At 58.9% G+C, this 19174-nt stretch overlaps 7 protein-coding genes across 7 annotated transcripts; 5 read left to right on the top strand and 2 right to left on the bottom strand.

The window, feature by feature from the left end:
* Positions 1-648: 648 nt before the first annotated feature.
* Positions 649-1672, top strand: QBC33DRAFT_578174 (uncharacterized protein; the record flags this gene model as incomplete). Its single annotated transcript, XM_060431042.1, has 3 exons — positions 649-697; positions 767-1379; positions 1453-1672. The coding sequence occupies 3 exons, from the start codon at positions 649-651 to the stop codon at positions 1670-1672; spliced, it is 882 nt and encodes a 293-aa protein (XP_060283575.1).
* A 1075-nt stretch (positions 1673-2747) lies between these two features.
* QBC33DRAFT_578173 (myosin heavy chain, skeletal muscle, adult) lies at positions 2748-5036 on the top strand (the record flags this gene model as incomplete). The annotated part of the gene is made up of 1 exon (XM_060431041.1): positions 2748-5036. One exon carries the CDS (start codon positions 2748-2750, stop codon positions 5034-5036), a length of 2289 nt encoding a protein of 762 aa, XP_060283574.1.
* Positions 5037-5333: 297 nt separating this feature from the next.
* Positions 5334-8266, top strand: QBC33DRAFT_586532 (uncharacterized protein). The gene has a single exon (XM_060431481.1). The coding sequence runs from the start codon at positions 5604-5606 to the stop codon at positions 8016-8018; it is 2415 nt and encodes an 804-aa protein (XP_060283573.1). The 5' UTR covers positions 5334-5603; the 3' UTR covers positions 8019-8266.
* Positions 8267-10037: 1771 nt separating this feature from the next.
* QBC33DRAFT_514922 (uncharacterized protein) lies at positions 10038-10391 on the top strand (the record flags this gene model as incomplete). Its single annotated transcript, XM_060426063.1, has 1 exon — positions 10038-10391. The coding sequence occupies one exon, from the start codon at positions 10038-10040 to the stop codon at positions 10389-10391; it is 354 nt and encodes a 117-aa protein (XP_060283572.1).
* A 792-nt stretch (positions 10392-11183) lies between these two features.
* On the bottom strand, positions 11184-13652 carry QBC33DRAFT_538083 (S-adenosyl-L-methionine-dependent methyltransferase). The gene is made up of 10 exons (XM_060427852.1): positions 13008-13652; positions 12887-12930; positions 12741-12823; positions 12659-12681; positions 12585-12603; positions 12442-12531; positions 12361-12387; positions 12241-12301; positions 11611-12165; positions 11184-11559 (listed from the first exon to the last, which is right to left on the bottom strand). Exons 1-10 carry the CDS (start codon positions 13209-13211, stop codon positions 11529-11531), a joined length of 1137 nt encoding a protein of 378 aa, XP_060283571.1. The 5' UTR covers positions 13212-13652; the 3' UTR covers positions 11184-11528.
* Positions 13653-13716: 64 nt separating this feature from the next.
* On the top strand, positions 13717-16535 carry QBC33DRAFT_538078 (iron-sulfur clusters transporter ATM1). Its single transcript, XM_060427851.1, has one exon. It carries the CDS (start codon positions 13964-13966, stop codon positions 16151-16153), a length of 2190 nt encoding a protein of 729 aa, XP_060283570.1. The 5' UTR covers positions 13717-13963; the 3' UTR covers positions 16154-16535.
* Positions 16536-16622: 87 nt separating this feature from the next.
* QBC33DRAFT_451211 (kinesin-domain-containing protein) lies at positions 16623-18931 on the bottom strand (the record flags this gene model as incomplete). The annotated part of the gene is made up of 3 exons (XM_060424603.1): positions 16623-17343; positions 17407-18667; positions 18721-18931. The coding sequence occupies 3 exons, from the start codon at positions 18929-18931 to the stop codon at positions 16623-16625; spliced, it is 2193 nt and encodes a 730-aa protein (XP_060283569.1).
* Positions 18932-19174: the final 243 nt, after the last annotated feature.

The raw sequence follows: 19174 nt of genomic DNA, 5'->3' as shown, positions 1-19174 counted from the left end.
TTGGGGTGGGACAGTAGGTTGTGCAAACAACGTGTTAGTTGACGGTGCATCTCCAGAACCTCCTGCTTCCCCATTTCCACTCCTGCATTCAGCCGGCGTCTCTGTCGGAGCCAACAGCTTATAGCTATGTATATCGAAAGAGAAGAAGAGGCCTGGTTGTTTGCCATTATTTTACTCCAACCAACCTGTCGCCTTTGCATTCTCATGTTGTTACGGTATCCCTAACTGCCTGCCGTTCGAGACGAAACTCGGGCGATGAAACGGTTGGTGATATCCACAGAAAACAATTAAGGTTAATTGCCCGAGCTAGACGATGAGATCATGGGGGAATTTATAGCTTTACAGGCTTCCATGTTACGCGACCATGACGACCTCCACCAGCTTATTCTCCCCCTCGCTTAGGTAACATCAATACGAACGTGTAATGGATGACGTCGGTCCGAGTCTGCTTGACCTACATGAAGCTGCGATGGCCAATATTCCTGGGCTCGCCTTTGCTTCTTTTTTATTTTCCCGCTGAGATTATTTTCTATATCTCGTTTTGTACTTTCAGGAGCGGAAGTAACAGATTCCAAACAACCTCTCTAATCAGAGCATCTGCTTCCAAATATAGACCAACAACAACAGTCGCCTCTAATGTTCGACGCCATGAAGACCGCCCACCCAGGGCCGGTTGACCCCATTCCCACCGTCATCCGTAAGCCCAAACATCCCCCTTAGGGGTCCCCATCCAGCTAACAAACCCCTCCCTTACCCTCAACAACAGCTACCCCACCAGAATACCAATTCGCCTCCGCCACGGGCCACCGCACCCTATGGATAGTCTTCGTCCTAATGGCTCTCACCTCCGCCACCCTCGCGGGCCTCTCCTGGAAAGTCCCCATCTCGCGCCGCCTCTACCACGTCCTAGCCACGACGGCCGCCATCATCGGCACGCTCTCGTACTTCGCGCTAGCGACCGGCCAGGGCACGACCCTGCGCTGCACGGGTGTGCGCGACCACCACAAGCACGTGCCCGACACGCCCGCGCACGCCGTCTGCCGCGCCGTCCCCTGGGCGCGCTACGTCGACTGGACGCTGGGCACGCCGCCGCTGCTGGTGGCGCTGTGCGCGCTGGCCGGCGTCGACGGCGCGCGCACGCTGCTCGCCGTCGCCGCCGATCTGGTGTTCAAGCTGGCCGGCCTGTTCGCGGCCCTGGGGAGGGAGCGCACGCCGCAGAGGTGGGGGTGGTACGCCATCGCGTGGATCGCGTACCTCGTCGTCATCTGGCACGTCGCTGTCCATGGCTCGAGGGCGGTTAGGGGGAGGGGTGCGGGGGTGTCGCGGACGTTTGGGTCGCTTGCGCTGTTTGCGCTGGTACTCTGGACGATTTATCCTATGTGAGTTCGCCAGAAATTGGCTTGGGGATGCCGTTGTGAGGTCGAATGACTGACTGACTGACTCTGCGTTAAGTGTCTGGGCCATCGCCGGTGGAGCCCGGCGGATAAATGTGGATTCGGAGATTCTCGTCTATGCTGTTCTCGATGTCCTCGCCAAGGCCGGCTTTGGCCTGTGGCTGGTCCTCAGCTTGCGTCGGGTGCCTGACGCGAACATCGAGCTTGGTGGGTATTGGACCAATGGTTTTGCCTCCCAAGGGAGAATCCGCATCGGCGACGACGACGAGGGAGCGTGAGGTGCTGTGTTTAGTGGGCAGAGGGGTATATTTATGACTATTGCATAACTGGTACACAAGGTGAAATTGGACTGGAAGGGAATCGTTCAACGGCATTGCAAGACTAGGAGGGAAATATGCTCGGGTCAAATTGAGAGAGCTAGGCAATACTAAACAGGCGTTCGTTGTGAAGAACCAGCATCAACCCATGCCATATTGAAGAGAACTCGTCATCATGGGTGCTACCTATGCGAGACTCTGGGCTAAAGATCACGCCAGGAAGGAGATCCGCCTCGTAGCAATAGGCTGCCCCGATGCTCAGGAACACGACTGTCGTGTGGGCCCACAGTCCTGGTTCAGCAAATGTCTTGTAGAAGAAGTCAACGAGAAATCAGTTAACGATGAGGGGGTTCGATATCAGCACTTGCAATACCGAACCCATGGTAAAATTTTGAAATTGGAGGATATTTGACGACCACTCTGGTGAGTCCAACCTCGCAAGAGTGGGACGGTAATCAGTTCAGGAGCCAGCTTGCGGCCTGGGTGTCAGCCAGGGTCGTCTTAGCATGTGTCATCGCGTTCCCTGCTTTTACCAACATCACCGTTTTGCCAAGTTTGGGAATTGCTGGCTCGGTCAGGCGTCAAAGAAGGGATTGGGAAACAGAGCTGTCGGGGACTTGGGCCGTGATACTACTTTGCGCGCGAGGCAGGACACGGTTAGTACGCGGTCAGTGGATGGACGGAACGGACGGAATGCTGCATGTTTTCACAACGGTGGGTTTGGAGATGTTGGACAAGATCAAGAACGATTGGTCTTGAGGGGTCGGGACAGGGAGAGACACTTAAACCCTGAACCCGAACACAACGCGTTCATTGCCCCACTTACCTAAACCGGAAATAAATAAACAAACCACCCCTTGAAAGGGGCGACCAGACAGACCCTCGGCCTTCCAACCGAATCAATCTTTCCTCTCTCAACCGACTGAGGAGGACTGAATTTTCTGAATCTGTGCTTTGAAGCATTCTCATCAGCTCTTCTGATCATTCCACGAAGGTCTCTTATCATCACCTACACTTGCCGAGGAAGTCCTCTGCAATGGCTGACGACCTGGATCTTCCCATTGCCCAACGTCGGACCCGACGAGCGGCTTCGGGGGCTCAGACCAATTCAAATTCATCCATGACCAGGCCGATGTCATCTTGCATATCCGTCTCCAGCACTCCCACCAGGAAATCCAGAAAGCCGAAACAAGTTCGGTTCTCTGACCCCGGCCCGGTTCTCAATTCACATGAAAATCAACTCTCCACGGGCCTCACGCCCATGATCCGGAGGACATTTATTACGGGCCGTCCCAAGAGGCGGCACTCTACTCCCGCGCGATCCGGGGGGTTATCCTCTGGATCGCGAGCCAGTTTTGCCGACCTGGACAACCCGCGAGCGCCCTTCAGCGGCGATGTGAACCTGCTGCCGCTGCGCCAAGTCCTCGACGGCCGCGTCAAGCGCCGCATCAGGCGGAACGGCCTGAGCGAGGAGATGAACACCATCACCTCGGAGAAGAAGCGGCGGGCTCAGGAGACCAAGGCCGAGCTCGAACGTCTAAAGGCTTCCGTGGCCGAGAAGGACGAGGAGATCTACCGGCTCCACAACGAGACGGTGGTGGTCGACACGGAACGTGTGTGGGAGCTTGAAAAGGAGGTTGAGGCTCTGAAGAAGGAGCTCGCAAACAGATCCGACGTCCAAGAGGTTAGCAGCCCAAGATACGACTGGACTATGGCGGCCCGGGATCCCTTCTCCGATGACTTTATGGAACTGGACACTGCCAACGACAATCATGTCGACGACGACGACTTTGGCGAGGCTACCATGGCAGACCTGGCATGCAGTACTCCTACTCGGAAAGCACGCACCTCCTTCCCTACTCCTCCGACAACAAGCCCCGCAGCCGCACTGGCGACTCCCTGCCGCCACCTGATGACCCCGCGATCAGATACCGGTGTGCAAGCAAGCTTGCCATATCCGGAGAAGGAGCAGCTAGAGGACGAGCTTGCCTCCCTCCAACTGGAAGTCTGCAAACTGACGAGCACTCTCGAGTCCTACTCGGCATTGACCTCTCGCCTCTCCGACAAGCTCAGCCCATTCGCGTCCGACCCGCCAGCAGACGCCACCGCCGCAGAGGAGACATCCTCGCCCCCGCAGCCCGCCATTGAGACACACCTCAACAACCTCCTCCGCACGCTATCAGACCGCACCGCAGCCCTCCTCCATCTAAACTCCTCCCTCAGCGACCTCGGCTTCCCGGGTTCAGACGCTTCCGAGATAATCACCTCCCTCTCCTCGGCCTTCCGCACCGCCCGCCTAGAGCTCGAGTACCTGACGCCCGGCGAGATCCCGCTCCCGCTGACCGCGGCCGGCGCCTCGGTCCTGGACCTCGTGCTGGCACGCCTCCGCGACCTGTCCCGCCGTGCCCGCGACGCCGACGACTCCATCGACGAGTACCACGCCCAGGAGCGGTCGCTGCGCCAGCAGCTGGGCGCCCGCGTCGCCGCCATGGACGACATGGCGGCGCAGCTGGGCCGCCGCGACGCCCGCATCGCCGACCTCGAGGTCGGCGTCGACCGCCTCAAGGGCGCCGCAAGAAGCTACGCGCGCGACGTCGCCGAGCTGGAGCAGCTGGTGGGCCGCATGGAGGGCGACCTCGCTGCTAAGGATGCCGAGCGCGCCGCCGCGGTGGAGGACCTGGAACGGAGGCTTGCGGGCGCGGCGGAGCGGACTGAGGCGCTGCGGGCGGAGGCGGAGGCGCTGAGGGGGAAGCATGCCGAGGCGCTGCGGGAGGCGGGCGAGGCGCGCCGCGCCGAGGTGGCGAGGCTGAACGGGGCGCATGGGCGGGCGCTGGCGGCGCGGGACGCGAGGGTCGCGGAGCTGAGGGGGGAGGTGGAGAGGCTTGACGGGGCGCTGGGGGCGGCGCACGAGGCGGTGCGCCTTCTTCGGCTGGAGGGCTCGAGGCTGAGGGCGGAGAATGAGGGACTTGGGGCTGCGGTGGAGGAGGGGGAGGGTAGGGCTAGGGGGGCGATTGAGTCGATGAGGGCGGAGCTGGAGAGGGTTGTTAGGATGAGCGAGGGGTTGCTTGCTACGCCAAAGAAAGTGAACGGGTCGGGGAGGAAGGTTGGTGTGGCGGAGAGTGGGAGTGAGAGGAGGGATAGCGCGCTTGGGGAGGAGGGGAGGGTGGAGGGGGAGAAAGATGAGGTGAGTATGCTCATCATCCCGACGTCGGCAGTGGCAGGGGGCTTGGCGGCTTGTGTCATGGAAACGAATGGGAGGAAGAAGAGGAGGTACGACAGTGGATTGGGATTCCTGGACGAGGAGGAGGTTGATGCCAATGCCTAATGCGTGTGATTGCGGACGAATATGCATTTCATGGGTCTTGGGGAATGTTTGCGACGTTTAGGAACTGGGTATAGATCGTTCATTTAGGTTCCTTTGTGTCTCTCTGTACGCACTACGTTCTTCAACCAGCTTCCAATCATACTCTCATTGGACGGCCAGCAAGCCATTTCCGTCTATTGTCATACTGTCTAGGGTAGCACGTGGGTCACGGTTACAGATCGGGAGTTTGAGGCGGCGAAGTCTTATTGCACGTTTACCACGACCCCTGGCGCCGGATCGTCATCCAATCCTCTTGTCCCCAATACTTATCCTTCATCGTCACCACTGACTAAGCAGTTATTACAGCGTAGTAGATCACAAGAAGCGGGCCCTTGCATTGTCCCCTGTGTCTGCACGTCGTGAGAGTGACCGGGTGGTCATGGCGAGTTGGTGAGAGGGGGGAGAAGACGAGAAGAGAGCATAAGAGGGTTGATCCCAGAGTCTGAGCACAGTCTGGCTCCAAGACGGACAGGCATGCTTCTTTTCCCTCGTGTGTGGATCCACTCCGGACCTTAGAAAGTGCGAGCCATGTTCGTAGGAAAACTCCATAACTTCGCCCTCCTTTTAGGAACCGTCGCCGCGCGAGACCCCTTTACCAATGCCACAGGTGGCCACGGAGGCAGTGCGCCCACTTACTCTCCTGCACGGCCCCCTGCGGTGCCTCTGGCAGTCAGGAGCCCGTACACCAGCGCCTGGTCCACCACGGCCAACAATTCGGCCTTGAATCGTGCCAGTGTGAGGTTCTGGAACGGTGATCCTCTCGGGTGGGAGGGGATCGTGACTGTCGATGGCGTGTTTTATGAATATCTCGGTGCGGGATCCCAGGCCACTCCGGGCCTAGCTAATATATCCCAAGCAACGCCGGAGAGCGTCAGTTATGACTCCCACTACTCAAACTTCACCTTCACCGCCGGCCCAGTCCGGATCACGGCGAGTTTCTTCTCGCCCGTCACACCCAATGATCTCTGCCGAGCCTCGATTCCACTCAGCTATCTGACGACGACGGTAGAGTCCACCGACAGTCAACCTCACGATGTGCAATTCTACTCGGACGTAGACCTTGCATGGGTCTCGCGGGATAGGAACAAGGCTGCCGTATGGGAACTGCACGGAGCACCGATGACAGGCAGATCTGGAACTGGCAATAATACTATCACCGATTCCGCCACAGAGCTGTATAGCTGGATAGCCGGTCAGGAGGCACCCGAGGTGTTCGGCGAGGATCACGACTTTCCCCAATGGGGCAACTTCAGCTACTCGACCAGCGAGGTCGGGATACGGAGCATCAGCGCCCACACCGGGTCTACCGCCGATGTGCGGTCTCACTATCTCAAGAATGGCCGGCTCGGAAATTTCACGGGGCCAAACCACCGCGGGTGGGCCAGCGGCGAGGCTGTCTTCGCGTACAGCCACGACGTTGGGACCGTGTTGCAAGCTTCAGTCAGGTACACCATCGGCTCCATCCAGACACCCGTCATCAAATACCGTACGAGCGCGGGAATATCGGCCCTCCGGCCTTGGTGGGAGAAGTGCTACGGCGACGTATACTCCATGATAAAATTCCACTGGCATGACTTCGATGCGGTCCACGCACTCGCGAATGAATTCGAGTCTCAACTGAGGACCGACATCGACACATACTATCAGCAGGATCCCACCACGGCCCGTAACACCGAACGGCCCCGAAGCTGTTCCCACGACGATGATGCCGACATCCAGCCGTACATTTTTGATCCGAGCTCGGCGTACGGGTTCCTCAACCCCGCCAACTTCAGCGGCATTGCCATCCCGGGCGTCTTCGAGTCACAGTCCTACTACTCCATCGTGGCCCTGTCGGCGCGCCAGGCCATGGGCGCCTTCGCATACGCCGCGGGGCCGACAACACAGGCAGACAGCACCGACGACGACGACAACAACCCGCTGGTATTCCAGAAGGAGCTCTCGAGCAGCGGCAACGTCAACACAGTGGACGTGCTCTTCCCCGGCCTGCCGTTCCTCCTGTGGGCGAACCCGGAGCTGCTTCGGCTGTCGCTGGAGCCGCTGCTGGCGTTCCAGGAGGCCGGGCTGTACCCCAACGGGTACGCGGCGCACGACCTGGGGGCGCGCTGGCCCGAGGCGGTGGGCCACGCGCTCGGCGACGACGAGGCCATGCCGGTCGAGGAGTCGGCCAACATGATCCTCATGTGCTACGCGTACTACCGGTTCGCGTCTCAGGCGCCTGGCTGGCTGGACGGGCACTACGCGCTGCTGCGGCGGTGGGCCGAGTACCTGGTCGAGTTCGCGCTCGTGCCGGCCGCGCAGCTGAGCACCGACGACTTCGCGGGCACGTTGGCCAACCAGACGAACCTGGCCGTCAAGGGCATCGTCGGCTTGCAGGCCATGAGCGCCGTGGCGGCTGCGACGGGGAGGGCTGCCGATGCTCAGTGGTTCGGCCGCACGGCGAGGGAGTACTATGCCCGGTGGGAGGCCTTGGCCATAGACCCGTCGGGGAGGCACACGCTGCTGTCGTACCAGTGGCGGAGCAGCTGGGGCTTGTTGTACAACGTCTACATGGACAGGCTGCTGGGCCTCGGCATCGTCGGCGAGCCCGTGTACGAGATGCAGTGCGAGTGGTACACGCAGGTCTCGCAGGTCTTCGGGGTGCCCCTGGACAGCCGGCACCACTACACCAAGAGCGACTGGATGATGTGGGCGGCGGCGACGTGCCCGCCGGGGATGAGGAGCATGTTTGTCAACGCCATCGCCTACTGGCTGAACTTGACCACGACCGAGGACCCCTTTACGGACCTATTCGAGACACTTGGCACGGGCTATTACCCGACGTCGCCCGACAGTATCCGCTTCAAGGCGAGGCCCGTGGCTGGAGGGCACTTTTCTTTGCTTGCCCTGCTCCGGGGCGGACTGAAGAGGGATGATACGACCGAAGGAGACATTCCGGAATGATGTTTAGGAGCAGGTAGCTTACAATAATACTACCGCGGATGTTTGGGGCAGTCTCGACACTTCATTGCCCGGCATGCCATTCTCAAGAAGTATATCCCTCTCCCAGCAACTTGCAGCCGGTGATAAGCAATGGACGAAGAAGAATGCACATGTCTTAGACACGATCGGGCCTAAGGAGGTCAGACTGGCTCAGTTGAGACTCGGCACCAGATCAGATGACGTGTAAACCGAGGCGACGATCTAGGGCAGTAAGTGCACCAAGGCATACCGCAATATCCCACGTCTAGACTCTAGAGCACTTTAGATAGGACCTATTGCTTAGCCGTCAACGACAGCTGGCCGCTGGCACAAGGGCAGGTCTGGCCTGGTAGGTCGGCATGGAACATGGCACCTTCATCACAGTCTCATTACTTACAATGTTGTGTGTTCTCTGTAGTCACGCACTGGCCTACTCTTCCTCGCCCGGTGAGAAGCACATGTCTCAGAGGTGAGGAGGGCGATGCTTTTGTCCGCGTGTCCCACCCCTGTACGGCAACTGGTTGGAGATCATCCTCGATCCACTTGATCCAAGGATGTCACTTGGCCTCAAGGCTGGAAGGCCTGTAGACCGAAAGACTTCCTGAGGGTAAAGAAAGGGGTCTTCGTTCTGATTCAGTGCAGATGCATCGACAGAAAAGGGGAGGCTCTAGTGCAGTTCCCCTAGGTTTTCTAAGCACAAACCGGCTTGACGCTAGGTGCACAGCCTTGCCCATAGCCAACGGCTCGGCGGTTACGGTTAATGAGGTATTGAAGCAATCTTCAAACGGGGAGAGAAATGGATCTGCATCGAATCGGTAGGGCCAGGCAAACAATGGGGGTGCGGGACGATGGGAGGTGCGGGACGATTTGGTAGGAATCCGAAACAGCACAGCCCACACACACCCGTCAATCGGTGGCGTTGTCTGTGGTCGCAATTCCATTTCGTGGTTTTTTGCCAGGGCAAGCGAGTTGGTGGGGTTGGGAGGGCGCGGAGCATTTGCAGGAGTCCAGACAATAACAAAAGAGGAGAAACTTATGCATAGTAATTTTAGCTCGTTACCTGTTGCCCAGGCCACTAGAACCTTGAATATAGGCTAAGGAATATGTGAACACAAGTATCTACAAGGACCCCAGACTTGTACCGGGCAAGGCCGTGTACGCTAGTGTGCCCTCCACGTTTCTCCTGGTGGCTTGTGATGCGTTGTGTTAGTGCAGCTTCTGTTTTGTCTTGTGCCTCCTGCAGAAATGCAGTTGGTCTACTAGCAACGCCTAGCATATCCTGCTGTGTGCATATTTAACCGCCCCACCGACAGGAACGCCAACGATGAACCCCCTGCATGAGACTTTGCCCAGTACGCGGTAGCTCCTTGGATGATATCACGCTAGTCCAACCCACGGACTTCCAGCCATGAGACATCATGGTTGATGCCCGCGAAAATCCCTGCCTCTCTCAATGCATCCCTATCAAAAGCCAGGCACCGTATGGCTCGATCAGGGCCTTATGCATGCCAAGTGGGGATAGATCCTGAGAAGCTGCAGCCACCGTCTAGCCTGTTCGAGATAACCTGCCATTTTCCTTTTTCTTTCGCTCTCCTCTCCTGCCCCTTTCCCAACCTCAACACCCATTCAAGAGCATTGCCTGCTCACAATAGCACGTCATTCTTTTACACTTATTATCAACTATTGCCCTTCATTCAGTGATTCGAGAGCTGGATTGACTCCAATCGACAATCGATAATCATCCCAAATAAACAAACCCCAGTCTCAGAAAGTGACGATCTGGCTCCCCGGCAAGTTCTGTGCGAGACATTGAAACATCGACAGCACCAGTACCAGCAGATCCCAATTGATCCTACCACGCGCCTTGTCCGATCCTTTCCACCCGGAAAGCGTCGCTCTCCACCTCGACAGGCCCTTGCCTCACAATCATAACAACAACGACCAACAACAACAAAAGACAAACACAACCCCCACCCCCGCCAACACCAAAACTCTCCAACCATGGGCGTCAACATCATTGAGCGCATCCAAGCCAAGATCGAGCTCTTCCGGCTCGAGCAGCGGTACACCCGCCGGCGCCACCGGCGCTCCACCTTCGTCTCCAACGCCATCTACGTCGACGGCGAGTACATCTACAACACCCCCAACACAACCGGCTCCTCCTCCGCCACCGCCAGCACCAATGCCAGCGCCAGCGCGGCCACCGACCCGTCCTCCAAACCCCGCGCCGGCCGTCTGAACCGCTGGTCCTCCATGACGGGCTTCGGCTCCCTGTCCAAAGTCTCGGCGCCGCAAGTCAACACCACCGCCCAGCACGACTGGCGGACGGACAGGCGCGCCAGCATCGGCCGGTAGGGGGCGGGGAAGGACTTTCGGCGATGGAACGAGACGACACGCTCGGATAAATGGCCGTTCTGTCTGTCTTGCGTGGAGACACCCACCACTTCCGCAACGGAGATGAGGGAAGGGGCTGCTGCTGCCCCGGTACATAAACGTGGAGGATACACACTTGCATACGATACAACACATTTTTTTTCTGCGATGACTGCGAAAACGCCGGATGACCTTGCGACGGGCAGGGTCCGCGGTATTCTCTTTCCCTTCTCACGGCCTTTTTTTCTTCTTCGGTATTACCTGAACCATTTGGTTTTATCTTTTCATTCGGCATCACGCGGATCTCGTCGTTCTTCAGCGTCGGCTTCTATTTTGCAACCTCTTTTTTTTATTTTTTTACTTATATCTTGGATTAATGCGACTAGATGGGATACCAACTGAGGCTCGGGGTTTTGGGGCCGGAGAGGGGTAGCAAGCCGGGCGCATCTGTGGATTTTCCTGCTTACTACCCCCCCTCCGTCCCGTCGTGCAGAGGACTGCGTCGCATGGGCGAGCATCCTGGAGAAGAGGAGAAGGAAGGAAGGAAAGGGAGGGAAGGCAAGGGAAGGGCAGTGGCTCGGCTGACGCTGTGATGTGCATGCCGTGCTACGGTTACACGTTTTGTTGGGGACTTGTACTTTTCACGAATCGGCGTGCGTATGCGGGTTAGGGAAAGAAGTATGTCTCTCCACGGGGCCGCACAGCATGAGCCCAAAATAGAGGCGTCTGCCAGGGCAGGATGCCCGCGTTAGGCAGTGTATATAACAAACGCTAGGCAAGGAACATTGTCTCCCATGTTTGGTTCGCGCTGCCGTGATTGTGTCACCAATCCGTGCATGAGATGCATCCTGGCCGGTCTTGTGTTACGGATGGGTTGTTCGCCAGCATAACCTAGACTAATACCCTCTACAGAGATTCTGCTATAGTCTCGTCTCTGCGACGTAACCTCGAAACATGATCTCGACTAAGCTTCCAGGAGTGATTGCACATCGAGTTGGGCATCGACCCGCCAAGCGGGAATAAGTACCTAGATCTGTCAGCGCCCAGTCCGCTATTAAACTCGCAGGACATGCCCACGATAAACCACGAGATACGCCGATTCCGAATTCCTTCCTTCCCTTACTCCGGCTTCCTCCCATAAACGCTCATCCTAGGATATCTATCAGTAACCAGGCACACACCACGAATAAGAGACACTTACACTATATAGTAAAAATGGATATCCTTATTCCTCAGGTCCTTCCTCACATCATCCAACAACAGCTCCACCTCCTCGACACTCATCCCATGCACCTTCGTAAACAGCCCAATAGATATCCCATGCAGCCCATCCAGGATATTAGTCATCTGCATCGTCCCAAGCACCTTCTCCCTCCGCCCCTTAGCCCAGGGGTTACCCGGCAGCGCGAACTTCCTCTCGACGACGTCGACGAACCCGGCGTCGATCATCTGGGCGCGGAACCGCGCGGCGGCCAGGCCGCTCCGGCCGGAGCGCGCGACGCCGTCGAGCAGCAGCTCGTTCCAGCGCTGCAGCGCGGTGCCGCGCAGGGACCCGTCGATGCACTGCATGCGCACGTAGTAGTCCTGGAACTCGGCCCAGCCGCCCGGGTTGAGGTGCGCGAGGCAGCGCTCGAAGGTGGTCGGGAAGGAGCCGATGGAGCCGCACATGAAGCGCGCGTGGATCAGGTCGAAGTGGTGCGGGAAGACCCATTCGTCTTCGGCGTCGTCGATCTCGAAGCGGCAGTTTGGGGGGACGCTGGTGGGCGGGGGGGTGAATATGAGGAAAGGGGGGGGAGTTGTGTGTGGGAAGGAGGGTGGAAGGAAGCCTTACTAGTCTGGTTGGATGGGGCTGAGATCTGTTCCTAGAACGTCGGATTCGGGGTGCTCGTTGGCTTGAGGTGGTTGTAAACTAGACCGTTACGGATTTCATTGATACGGGAGACCGACTTACCGAATTCTATTGCCCAGATGCCGGTGCCTACATGGGGTGAGCAGCGCTTGACCGGGACCACGGACAAAAGGGGACGCTCACCAGTGCCGATATCAAGGACGCGTCGAGGATTCTCGACTGGGGCGAGGGCCAGCTTGCCGAATAACTTACAGGCTATTGCATGTTGCAAGTCTAAACGCCGTTTAGCCAGTTGGGGTACAAAGTTGTTGAGATTGATCTCTTACCTAGTCTCTCCTGCTCCGGCTGCGAGGTTCGAGGAATTAGCTGTGCGGCGAGACTTTGCCCTTGCTAGACTCACTATATCGTTTGGCATGAAGTATTCTGGCAGCCTGTCAGTTAATTCTGCTATAGTACTGACGTGATTTAGTTCTGTTGCCTACTTCCTTCCTTGTACTTGTGGAAGGTCCGTCCATATTCTTCAACAAACTCGTACACGCTGGAGGAAGCGGAGACACTGGAAGACCTGAGCTAGGATGTCAGTAATCGATGCTGCAGGGAAAGGGTCGCCCTCTTTGGGCTTGCTTACGGCAGCTCGACACCTCCGATGGCAGAATCAGTATCATTATCGACCTTGCAGGGGGAGAATCAGCGATTTCAAATCAGTAAACCGCAGCCGGCAGATGAATTAGAGAAGAATAGAACCTCACACTCAGCGAGACGGAGAAGTTGCTTGGCGCATTTCTAGATGACGAATCGTCCGGATCTTCCAGGTGGGGACCCGGCTCCAGGGTCGGATCAGTAACGGTCTCCGAAAGCGGGTCCTCGTCAGAATCTGCGCGGCTGCAGGCTTCGGTTGTGTCGTCCGGCACCGCGGGCGGGGGTTCTGACGTCGCGGCATTATAGTGATCCATGTTTCTCGATCCCGAACCCGCTCCGTGAGACGGCCCCACTGTGGATCCTATAGGTTCAGAGGTGGATATGGGCCCGACAGACTCCGGCCTAGATATTCTTGACCAGATAATTGAGACACAACGTCGTGAAGGGAACAGAAGGCAGAGAGCAAGGGGGAGTGATCATATGAGATCTGGAAAATGCGGTAACCGCTGCTGGCGGCGCAATTGCTCGAAATAGGATCGAGCTAGCCATTGACCTGCATATACGCATTTCGTATTATTGCATGTATGTACGGATCCGTACTGTGCATATAATACATATAATACCTCTGACGCGGATTTGTATCCGGCTTTTGACAGAAATGGTCAAGATCTCGGGACCTGGCTAGAGGCATAAGGGTAGATGTTCCTCCCAAGGCACGTAGAGCCCGGCATTAGACAGCTGGAGAAACTCTTTCCAGCTCATATTGCTCAATTGTGCCTATCGATAACCATTGGTGGGGTCAAGACAATGTTGATACCTCAGGCATATTTTGCTTAGAAACCCTCGCATTGCATCATCGCTCCGATAGCTCCGTTAGCTTTGCGGCTGCCCACAGAGGTGCCTCAAACACGATAGACACGACAATTGTGACACCTCCCAGCCCCAATTAGCTTACGCTTCTCTTCTGGCTACTGCTTGACGTTCGGCGCCGTCCCATGGGTTACCCCGTCCAGCAAATACCTCAGCGAGCACCAGAGAAAATGCCACCTCGGTTGACCCATCGATTATGATCTTCAAAAGTCTCGCTCGAGCGCCGGTGCTATGCGCCAGAGGCGCCTGGACGCAGCATCCTTCCCGCCGCCTGTTCCTGCCTCGAACCGCGACTGCCTCTCGCATATTCTTCACCTCTCGGACGGGTCCTCTTCGCCGCCAGGACCTCGATAGCCCCTCCAGTCCCGCAGCGCCGAAAGATGGACCTCCCAGCTCCATATCGACCGCAGCCCCCAAAGGGGTCGTACCACCGCCCCCGCGCGCCCAAGCAGGTGACCCCCTCGCGGGCGTCGAAAAGTCGGCGCAGGACCAGCGCAAGGCCGACTGGGCCATCATGAAGGAGATGTCGCGGTACCTGTGGCCCAAGGACAGCCTCGACGCCAAGCTGCGCGTCTGCCTGGCCGTGTCGCTGCTCGTGGGCGCCAAGGTGCTCAACGTGCAGGTGCCGTTTTACTTCAAGAGCATCGTCGACGCCATGAACGTCGATATCGGGGCCATGGGCGGGACGGCGGCGACCGTGGCGGGCACCATGATATTCGCATACGGCGCGACGCGCATCGCGGCCACGCTGTTCCAGGAGCTGAGGAATGCCGTGTTCGCGAGCGTGGCGCAGAAGGCGATCCGCAAGGTTGCGTGCAACGTCTTCGACCACCTGCTCAGGCTGGATCTGGGCTTCCACCTGTCGAAGCAGACCGGGGGCTTGACAAGGGCTATCGATCGCGGCACCAAGGGCATAAGCTTCTTGCTCACCAGCATGGTGTTTCATATCTTGCCAACGGCACTGGAGATAACCATGGTCTGCGGTATCCTCACCTACCAATACGGCGGGCAGTTCGCCGCCATCACCGCCTTCACGATGACGGCCTATACAGCATTCACGATATGGACCACGGCGTGGAGGACCAAGTTTAGGAGGCAGGCCAATGCGGCGGACAACAAGGCATCCACCGTGGCGGTCGACTCGCTAATTAACTACGAGGCTGTAAAGTACTTCAACAACGAGAGGTTCGAGGTGGCACGCTATGACAAGGCGCTCCAGCAGTACGAGAAGAGCTCTATCAAGGTCGCCACCTCGCTGGCGTTCCTCAATAGCGGGCAGAGCATCATCTTCTCCTCGGCCCTGACCGCCATGATGTATCTCGGCGCGGAAGGCGTCGCCTCGGGCTCGCTGACGGTGGGAGACCTGGTCATGATCAACCAGCTCGTCTTCCAGCTCTCGGTGCCCCTCAATTTCCTCGGCTCCGTCTACCGGGAGCTGCGCCAGTCGCTGCTCGACATGGAGACGCTCTTCAACCTCCAGAAGGTCAACGTGGCCATCAAGGAACGGCCCGACGCGCAGGCCCTCTCCCTCGCGCGGGGTGGCGAGATCAAGTTCGAGAACGTCACCTTCGGGTACCACCCCGACCGACCCCTTCTCCATGACTTCAGCGTGACGATACCGGCGGGCAAGAAGGTGGCCATCGTGGGCCCGTCTGGGTGCGGCAAGTCGACGCTCCTGCGCCTCCTATTCCGGTACTACGACGTGCAGGGCGGGCGGATCCTGATCGACGACCAGGACGTGCGGTCCGTGACGCTCGACTCCCTGCGGCGGGCGATCGGCGTGGTGCCGCAGGACACGCCGCTCTTCAACGACACGGTCGAGCACAACATCCGGTACGGCGACATGTCAGCCGGGCCCGAGAGCGTCGTGGCGGCGGCGCAGCGGGCGCGCATCCACCACATCATCGACAGCTGGCCCGCGGGCTACCAGACCAAGGTCGGCGAGCGCGGCCTCATGATCAGCGGCGGCGAGAAGCAGCGCCTCGCCGTGTCGCGCGTCCTCCTCAAGGACCCGCCCTTGCTGTTCTTCGACGAGGCTACTAGCGCGCTCGACACGCACACGGAGCAGGCGCTGATGCGCGAGATCAACAGCATCCTCAAGGAGAAGCGCCGCACAAGCGTCTTTGTCGCACACCGCCTAAGGACCATCTACGACGCGGACCTGATCATCGTGCTCAGGGAGGGGTCCGTGGCCGAGACGGGCACGCATAAGGAGCTCATCGATCGGGGGGGCTTGTACTCGGAGCTGTGGAGTGCGCAGGAGACGCTCTTCAACGAGGATGGGACCGAGATGGAGGTTGGTGGGGTTGTCAGTCTCGGTGAGGCGGACGAGGGGCGCGTCAAGCAGAACGACGCTGGGGGTAAGCAGGGCCAAACCCCGAGGTAGGACGGGGGAATGCATTGCCTTTTTCTTGGATAGGGTAGATGGTTGGGCAGAGACAGGGTCATCGTCCTTGTGGCGACAAAATTAGACTTGGTTCAATAATCTGTCACCGTGTTGCCTGTCATAGAACTGCTGTCCAGAACAGCCTATCCACGATGAGGGAACACACAACGCGGGCAGTTGGCAGCATCAAGCATCCCACGACAACAGGGTAGACTGTAAATATGTGTCAATGCCAGGCTGTTCCATTACGGCCAATATGATACAGTCAAATTGACTGACCCCGGGGGGGAAATACCCGACGGCCTCACTGTCACCCCAATCACTTGCACTATGTTCAGACCAGCAAGCACATGGCAAGCCGCCAGACCAGCCAACTCTCAACCCCTCGTGCGCCGCAAACGCCACCAACGCCTCGCAATGCCAGAACGCCCCCCCAACCACGAATGCCAAGCACTCACACACAGCTCCGTCACACACCCTGAGCATCCACCAGCCCCTCATACGCCCTATCAACCGTGCGACCCCCCATACCAGGCACAAGCCTCAACTGTGCCAGCGTCTCAATGCAATCGCACCCGTCACCACCCTCGCCCTTAAGCGCGAGCAGCTCGACGAGGTCATGTGCCTTCTTGGCCCCGAACCCGCGCAGGCCCCTGATGAGCGCCAGGTCGCGCGAGTTGACGATATCGAGCAGCTTCTTTGTGCGCGGGGTAGGCGGCGGCGCGCCGAGTTCGCCGAAGCAGACGGTGGCGGGTGTCTTGCGTGTCTTACGCCCAGCCTTGACCCTGGCCCGCGGGACGTCATCATCATCATCATCGACGTCCGCCTCGCCGCCATCGTCGCGGTACTCGTCTTCATCGTCGACGTCCCGACTCGACGAAGTAGCAGCAGCAGTCTTCTTTCCCACCGCAGCGGGCCCGCCCCCGCCCACCCTCGCCCTCAGCCTCTCAATCTTCCCCACCAGCTTCGCCTGCCCCGGGAAGAACGGCAGCGCCGCCTCGTATAGCGCCAGCGCGCCCGCCTCGTCGCCGCGCTCCTTGGCCTGCCGCGCCTGCAGCAGGAGCCGCAGGCCGTCGGACCGCCCGTCCCCGGACCTGTACTGCTGCTGCTGGGACCGGCCGCGCTCCTCCTCCTCGTTGATCCGCCGCTCCAGCGCCTCCAGGCGCCGCTGCACCTCGTCGCTTATCTGGCTCTGCATCGACGACGCGGAGTCTGCGAGGGGCGCGGTTGTCGGAGGGGCTGGGGTGGGAGACGCAGGGGCAGGGGCGGCCGCGGCCGCGGTGGCGGTGCGGGAGGCGAGGATCTCGGCTACCTTGCGCTCGACCATGGCTTCGATCTGCGCCGCCGAGATGGACGGCTGCTGCTGCTGCTGCGGCTGGACGCGGACCAGGGGCTGGTGCGTCGGCCTGGCCAGCTTGGAGGCGCGCCCGCCGCCGGCCTGCGAATCAGCTGCCGGGTCCAGCGGCCGCTTGGCGGCGTTGGATCGGCGGGGCGCCGCCTGCGGCTGCGGCTTTGTCCTGTCCGTGTACACGGAGAAGGCCTTGATGGGCTTGTCCGAGGTGGAGGCGGCCCTGCTGGCGGCGAGGGCGGCGGCGCCCGTGTGCACGTTGTGCGCGTTGGCGAGGGGCCGCAGGGGCTGGCGCTGGATGCTGGCGCCGCCGATGGACGAGCTGGCCGCCCTCGGCGCCTGCTTGAAGACGACCTCGTTCTCGATCTCGCGGACCTCGATGCGCTTGGCGCGCGAGCTGACGTTGAGGCTGCTGAGGGTGTCGAGGTGGTAGCTGCGCATCGGGGCGAGGTTGAGGATCATGATGGTGATGCCGTTGTTCTGGCCCAGCGACAGGATCCGCGTCATCTTGGACTCGCGGTAGGGGATGCGCTTGTCGCCGCGCGAGATGGCGTCGATGCACTGGCTGAGCACAAACAGGCTCTTGTTGATGGCCGCCGACTCGACGAGCCGCTCCTTGCCGTTGTCGGTACGCCGGTTGTCCTCAGACCCGGCCAGGTCGATGGCCGACGCCGTGCTCTCCCGCACCGTGTCTCCCGTCGTCTGGGTGACCTTGACTCGGAGGATGGCGTGGCTCCTGCTGCTGTGCGCGTTGAGCTTCGTCGAGGCCGTCACGCGGTTGGTGTTGGCTTCGATATACAGCCGCTCAAAGTCCTTCAAGTCCTGGCAGGACCGCTCCGAGAGACCCACGACAATTGTTTTGCCATCCTTTTCCCGTAGCGGCAGCCCGGAAGGCGTCCGCTTATCTGGGGGCTCCAGGAGGTCAAAGACCTTGTCATTGTAGATCTCGTAGTACGAAAGCGCGACCTCGACCGCCGTCTCCCCGCCCGTGTCTTTGGCGATCTTCTTCCCCCTACGGAAGACACCGCTGAGCAGCCTGGGAATCACCCCACGTTCCGCCAGCTTGAGCCCCCCTCGCATCGTGTGTGTTTTGCCCGTGCCAGTGACGCCGTAAGCAAATATGGTGACATCGAGACCTTGGAAGAGAGCCTTTAGGTGAGGTGCAACTATGCGCCGTTAGCATTACCCAGCCGAGCGAATTGGTGATGGCAAGCTGTACCTTCTGCCGTAAATAGCTCCTCCTGTGATGTAGGCTGGTCGTAGACGCCATTGAAGGCGAAGGAGAACTCTTCCGTCTCGTTTTTGGGGTTGGGTATCTTTACGATGTTTGGCTTTTTTCCCTCTTCACTGCTCTGAACCGTGACGATGGTGTCTTTATCCCACTCTTTCTCGAGAAGGGGCCGTATTCTTGCAACGACTCGAACAGACATTATGGCTGTTTGGGTTCCCAGGGCATAAAAAGCACAGGACCAGCGAGTGCCGAGGTGTGTGAAGATTCCGCCCAGTGCTGAGATGGATTAATGGGGCGGAATATAGGCTTGCAAGCATATAGCAGCAACAGAAACAGCAAGAGAAACAAGGCCAGTCGAAGAAGCTTGGGCTGCTTGGTGCGTTGCTTGACTGGAAATTGGTGTTTGCTGGGGGTATCCAAGAACACTTGTGGGTCTTAGTTG

The sequence above is a fragment of the Phialemonium atrogriseum genome, assembly GCF_030411735.1.
Source record: "Phialemonium atrogriseum strain 8032-3 unplaced genomic scaffold QBC33scaffold_12, whole genome shotgun sequence".
Classification (NCBI taxonomy): domain Eukaryota; kingdom Fungi; phylum Ascomycota; class Sordariomycetes; order Cephalothecales; family Cephalothecaceae; genus Phialemonium; species Phialemonium atrogriseum.
Note: the sequence above shows the minus strand (reverse complement) of the source record. Positions and strands in the feature narration are given on the sequence as shown.